This window comes from Haemaphysalis longicornis, unplaced genomic scaffold (assembly GCF_048455015.1).
Source record: "Haemaphysalis longicornis isolate Haplotype H1 unplaced genomic scaffold, Haemaphysalis longicornis Haplotype H1 scaffold_4, whole genome shotgun sequence".
Taxonomy (NCBI): Eukaryota; Metazoa; Arthropoda; class Arachnida; order Ixodida; family Ixodidae; genus Haemaphysalis; species Haemaphysalis longicornis.
In genome coordinates, this window is record NW_027526361.1 from 132828437 (window position 1) to 132835413 (window position 6977).

The 6977-nt window shown below is 48.3% G+C and overlaps 1 protein-coding gene across 1 annotated transcript in view; it reads right to left on the reverse strand.

Annotated features, from left to right (window-relative positions):
* Positions 1–2310, reverse strand: part of LOC144179382 (dipeptidyl peptidase 9) — a 65641-nt gene extending 63331 nt beyond the window's left edge. Inside the window, exon 1 of the mRNA XM_077707717.1 lies at positions 1881–2310. Within this exon, the coding sequence (XP_077563843.1) occupies positions 1881–2125 (245 nt within the window). The 5' untranslated portion in view covers positions 2126–2310. The remainder of the gene's footprint in view (positions 1–1880) is intronic.
* Positions 2311–6977: the final 4667 nt, after the last annotated feature.

The window sequence follows — 6977 nt, forward strand, 5'->3', positions numbered from 1 at the left end:
AATACGAGCAGTTCGCGTGGCGAGATCATAATTGAGCGACGCGTTTCCGTCGCTGTTACAAGGTGTTTCCTTGCACACGCATGTACCGACACAAGTATTTCATAATGAATTTACAGCGTACTTTTCTCGGCATCAGTGTCATCGTCCTTGGCGTTAGCTGGCTGCGTAGCTGTGGGTCGCGATGGTACCTAAACGCGGCGGTGTCGCCGGGAACAAGCGAGTTGCTGATTGCTTGCTCGAATTATTTGGTTTACAGACAACTTTTTTGGTAATTTGCATCAAATCCACAAGGAAGGGGCGAGACGGTGGCCACAACAAAAAAACACGCTTCCGCATACGCACGGGAAATGTGTTGTAGCAGACGACAACACGATTCGGCGTCCTACAAGTGACGTCACTCATAGGTGGCGCCACAGTATGTCCTCGAGGCCAATATCAGTGCAGGATAGGCATTGGGAAATCAGAAATCGTGCGCAGGAGATGTAACGGAGTACGTGAGCAGTGTTGTGCGCATTGATCAGTGCGCACATGGGAAGGAACAAAAAGAAGGCTTGGCTGTGAAGCGCGTCTGTGTAAGTTGTTGGCGACGAGTGTATCAAACTAAATCTGTAATCCAAGCGTTGCAGTGGAAGCATAGAAAAAACTGAGACGGCAGCGAGCGCAGGCGCAGAACGGTCACGCCAGTTTGACTGTCGAAACCTCCAATTCCCTTAAAGCACCGTTTTTATACAGTCGGCTGCGTTCATCGATAAATGATACAGAATTCGCGTTCGGTGAGGTCGCCGTTTTCTTTTATATTAATGTAGCAACACGGGAACAAGCACACTTTACAGCAAAAAAAGAAAAAAAAGGAAAAGAAACAGGGAGCGTTTTTGTGTATCTCGTAAGCGCCAAGTTCCACGTGTGCAGTGTAGACTAATGGCTGGCAACACAAAATTACCAAAGGCGCTCATTGCCACTATATATCGGCTTATTTTCCCGCGTTGACCGTTTTAAGGCTCGACATACTCGCTGGTCGATGCTTCACGACATTGAAAAGTGCACCTTTGACCGTTTTAAGGCTCGACATACTCGCTGGTCGATGCTTCACGACATTGAAAAGTGCACCTGGACTGTTCCCTTTGAAGGTGAATATGGAAGCCCTGGCATCGGGTGATATAACAGCAGCGTGGAGAACTTCGGCGCATGCGCAGTGCATACAACGAACCCCGTCGCACGTGAGCCGCGCATGCTCAGACATTCACTCAAATTACAGCATCTGCTGCTGCACGTGAAGTGGCAAATGCTTTCGAAAGTGTGTGCCATGGGTTGTTGCTTCTTAAAACATACGTCACCAAGTTTTCATGCGTAAACAATTCCAAAGTGATTCTTCATGCGACTTCCGAGAACTGCATCGCACTAACTAATGCCGCGTCCGTCACACTACGCGACGGACGCGGAAGCTTCACAAGTGAGACTAACTATTGCGTAGTCGCTCGCGGAAGATCGATCGCTGGGTATAGATAGTTAAAAATTTGCAGCGCAAATTCCTCCGCTCACGTAGAGGCTGACTAAAGCGGATTTTTAAGGCAAATTACGCCATATCGTACAAAAAGACGAGGCTCGAATGCGTTTTCACAGACCTGCCATTATTTCGTAGCCCCGCAAAGTTATCGCATTGGTCTTTGGGTCTTTTGCTCAAACCAGTCCCCGAAAACAGATTGCAGGATTTCCGGAAAGCACTCCTCCTGACGTCTAATCAGTAGCCGCTATAGCTGCAAAATGTTTTCACATCTCGCACAACTTCCCCAAGCGCCGCAGTTATCAAACGGGTTTTAACGTCTTAAGATTTAGGCTAGAGTGGGATGGGCAACAGTACGGAAACGATGCCAAGCACTTACCTGCGCCGCCTGTGTTTCTCGCCAAAGGTTGCCTGGACATTCGTTCCACAACTCGTCAGTGAGGATCGCTGCGGCGCCGACGGAACCATATCCCCGCTGAGAAGGTCATGGGCGCATCCAGCCGCCCTGTCCTTACGGGCGCCCGCGGACGCGCCCAGGCCCCCGGCCGTGGCTGTGAACGGCCGGTGCGTGGGTCTTCCGTCCCCCACTGCCCCAAACGTCGTGGTTGATGCGCGCTGCGGCATCGCCCAACCAGTTCCTACTCTGTCACGCTTCTTCGCGCCGCTCCCGAATTCAGGCGACACTGCGTCGACGCCAGCGCCACGCCACCGCTATTAAAACACCAGCGTCACAAGTGGGCCCCCATCAATTTCCGCGGCAATACGGCAACGATGTCAAAACGCACGCCGGGACGACAAACCACGACTCCTTGTTTTCCAAAGCCTTAGGCCACCTGCGGTGAAGTTAGCCGCCGGAGTAGCAGAGCCAATTCCCACATCCTGGTGACTCGAGACGCCATCACCTGGGCCGCTGACCACCATCAAGCGCCCCTTATCGCCGTATTTCGTCTGATTCAAAGAACGTGAGAATCAACGCTGTGTCCTAGATGATGACAGAGACAGCTATCAACAGCTGCGCCACCGATGCATTGAAATGTTAGGCGAGCGGGATAACGTCATCAGAGCAAAACAGGCGACTAAATCGCTGCTACTTTACCCTTTTTTTTTTCGAGGAACACATACCGTAAACAATCGATTAGATACCTTGGAGGCGGCCAATCACACACTAAAAAAAAAGTGGGAAGGAGGAAGGTATGTACCCATTGCAGTTTTGTTCACTTTTTTTTCGCCTGGTCTTGCCAGATGACACTGTCATTCGGACCTCCCGTTAACATTCATGAATTATTACGAGGCATGGAAAAAACTTTTTTTCCCCGTTTCTTAAAAAAGTATATACAAAATGGAAAAAATGCGACTGCGCACGGAGCCTTGAAAGATATAATTGTTGCATAACTTCCATCACAAAAGCACCAGAAGAGCTTCAAAGAGCCCCAGGAACACAAGAAGAGCTAATAATCATATTATTACTATCAAACATCTAGGCATTTTCACGTTAAGACATGGATTCCCCATCAAGGTGTCAAGACTGACTTTTATATCAATCCGTGTCCGATTGCTTTTCGCTTGACACGTCAATGCTTAGCTCTGCAGAGGACAAAGCCTTCCGGACACTGAGGTTGAATTGCACGTACACAAGTTTTTTTGGACGCGATCCCCGCCAGCGTACTACGCAGCTTGGTGTGCGCATCTCGAAACTGGGACCAGTTTCTTTCACAAGCCGCTGAAAAAAAAAAAAATTGGAGCAGCTTCGCACACGAGGCGTGAAGACTGAACAATTCAGCAAAGCTGGCGGCCCCACCTATCTTATTCTTGGTCCGGCTAAGTTAATGCATGGTTATGCTTGGAGACTCGGCCAAGTTTTCTGCGTGGTTATGTTTCTAGACTCGGTCAAGTTTTCTTTTTTTTTTTTTTTGATTCGCATTTTGCCATGCGGCATATAAAGAAAAGATAAGACATCAGGTAGAATAAAGAGAACGCTGCGCGGTATCGTCGTTAGCCCCCCAAAGAGCAATGAACACCCGCCTTCCCGTCGGTTTTGCAGTGAAGCTCCAAGAGAAGCGGAGGGCGTAGCGGGACAAGAGTTTACTGGAAGTATTTTAACTCGTTCGGTGGCCACTGTTCGGCTTGTGTGGTCTGGCGTTGGAGTGAACCACCCCGCGACACGTTTCCAAAGCTGTGCTTGTACCAGTTGTATCGCGACACCGACAGGTGGCGACACGAGTCCCGCTCGAGCGCGGTGAGACAAAGTTACGGAGGTGCCGGCGCGCGTGATACCGTCCTCACTCGGAGCGGTTTTTCTGCGCACATTCGCCGGCCCTAGCGTCACTAAATAAGCTACGCTTAAGAGTGCCGCCATTTAATGCACCCGGAAGTGTCTGGGGCCATTTTGTTTCTGGCTTGCAGTGTGTGTTGCCGTCTCTTCCAACGAAACCGCCGCCCGTTGTGACGGGCTGAGTGTGACCGGCCGCTCTAGCATCCACGCAGCAAAGAGAGAGAGAGAGAGAGAGAGAGAGAGAGAGAGAGAGAGAGAGAGAGAGAGAGAGAGAGAGAGAGAGAGAGAGAGAGAGAGAGACGCCCAGAAACAAATATCACGTGGTGACGACCGACCAATGAAAATCCTGCCGGCACATAACAATGAGAGAAAAGAGTACCGATACTCTAAAAGCCTTTATTTAGTGACGCTAGCCGTCCCCACCATTCGATTAAACAGCATTGCTTTTAAAATGGGAATCTACAGTACGCGACCAGCGAGGGGACTGAAGGGCTATAGAAGCGAAGTCCTTTTTTGACTTGCAAGCTGACCAACTCTTGCTTCCAGGCTGATGGATGCTGACCAAGTCAAACCTCCCACAAAATGACGATATACGTGACCACGTGAACTAAAAGCACGTTCAATAAAATTAAAAAAAAAGACCCTGCAGTCACAGTTACAACGCAGATCGGTAACACTCACTCCATCTCTGAACAAGCTGCCAAGCCAATTTTAGAATTAACTTGAACTGTTGACCGGGCCCGACGAAATGGCCTTATATTCTGTGGGTACACATAATCCGACCAGGGAAACATGGGCTGATGATGATGATCGATGATTGCTATTGGTTTCCCTTTGTAGCGGGGTGATGACATGTCATCTTACCAAAAAGGACTAATATACCCATGTTTTACACTCTTGGTTTAATACTAGCGTTGCTTAGGGCAGGCACAAAAAGCTTATTAGGCACAAAATACTTTTTTTTCTGTTACAGGTGGTAACTGTCCTAGGCAATATTCCCCTCTCTGCTTTTCGCCCACCAGCATTCTAATCTACTTGTAATAATTGTAATAATCACCCCCCCCCCCCCTCTCCGCCAGCAGCGCTGCTATCAGGAATCTAAAACGCAACGACACGACAGTGACCGCACATACCCACTAGAAATTTTCGAGTTTGGGAAGAATTTGGGCATTATTGTAAATTTGATGCATTTTAAAGGTAGTGACTTTACTCCTTGAACGGCAAAGCGGCCCATTGCAGGTCAGTGCATTGCAGGAAAACCGGCCCACCGATAGTTTGATACACAAACGGCTGATTGGGTTTTTCAGAAACCCTGTCCAGTGAACTCGTGCATCGAGAAATGGCCATCGACAAGATTACTGGCACATTCGGCCGAACTACACAATGGTTATGTCCTGTCTAGTAAGTAGTGTATCGAAGCCCCTGCTTAGTGAAATTTTCTCCTTCACCTAAATGCTATTCACCACATATTATAATGCAGGCACATCATTTGACTTAACGTAATAACGGCTGAACACATACACGTTTCACTCGAAGTTGCTTCGCATATATTCTGACAGACAGTTTCCACCGTGACCTAAAAACAAACTTCTTATACGCCGCTCTTATCTCCCATCTCTTATACACGGCTGGTAGGCTTTGGTTCCCTTCAGGCCTTCCTTGTGATTTTGTACCGTTCGTGTCAACGCAGATGACATTCAAGGTCACCTTCCAATGAGATTGATTGATTGTAGGGTTTACTGATTGATTGATTGATTGTAGGTTTTAACGCACCGTCGCAACGCAGGCGATGAGGCGCGCCGTAGTGGAGGGCTCCGGATTAATTTTGACCAGCTGGGCATCTTTAACGTGCGCCGAAATCTCGTACACACGGGCGTTTTTGTTTTTTGCCTCCATCAGAAAAGCGGCCGCCGCGGCCTGGATCGAACCCGCGTCCATGGCCTCAGCTGTACAACGTCCTAGCCGTACAGCCACCGCGGCGGGTAGGGGTGAGACCCTCGATGGTACTAATAATACATGGTGTTCGGAGGATAAGCACAAGTAAACAAGTTTTAGCTAGTAGCGTTATATGGCCTTTGTGAAATAAATATAAGTGATAGTGTCCAACAGAAGGTGTTAAAAATGCGTTGAACGGCTTTTACCACATGCCCATGTTGTCCACGCGCACATTATAATTTCCTTAATTCCCATACAAAACAGGCGCCCTTTACCACAAAATAATAACTGGTGGGTACTGATTCGATTAATACATGAATGGCCCTCGAAGTTGTGTGACGATTAAATAGATGGTTCTTTAATGAGAAGGACTTTAGCCAGAACTCCACTCCTTCCTGTTTTCCTTTGATCTCAGTATACGTAGTACTTCACACGTACCACTTACCCGAATGACGGTATACGGATCATGATATCACCACAAAAATTCTGATGTCATGAGCAGAATTGACCCCATTTTCACTCACGCCGTTTCAGAGGAGGGCACTGGTGTTGTGACGTCGATTTCGGCTATGACGGCCCGTTTGCCGTTAAAGATTTGCATAAGCCATATCGAGTCCAAACGCGAGGGTGCTTATGTAAATTTTTAACGACAGACCTTTTGAGCCTTGCCCCGCCCCTGCGGTGGTCCAAAAAGATAATGCCGTGGAGCGGGCCGTCGGTTACGAATGCACAGATTACAGCACGCAGGTCACTTCACCATTTGCGTCATCAGAAGTTGATGGCTTAGCTAGAAAGTTAGCTATTAAGTTGAATCGCTCCTTGGAAACTTCGCGAGGCATATGCGCCAAGTATCTCCATCGCAAGAGCTTTTCCCGGCTGCGTGCATTCCGCGCTGATTAAAATGTGCGTAATGGGCAATGGCGGCGTATACACACATAAAAAAAAAACCGTAATGGGTCCTTTACAACTCCGGTCGAAAAGTGTTGCGTTTATGGAAGCGTGCAAACAAGCCGGCAACATTACGCCCTCACCTGCGGTCTATATACTGCTCGAACAGGCGGAGAAGTTGTCCTGGCGTGACATGGTACCGCCGGATTAAAATAACTGTGAAATAGAAACATCCACTCCCGAGATTTTTATCGAGAGTAACGCGGTCTTGCCTGCCTTTTCGATGTATATACATGTCAGTTACAGTAGAAAATGCCATAAGGGTGAACGCTTCCATTTTTCACGCCAAAAAAGTGGAAGTAAGCAAGAAAGCAAGCAAGT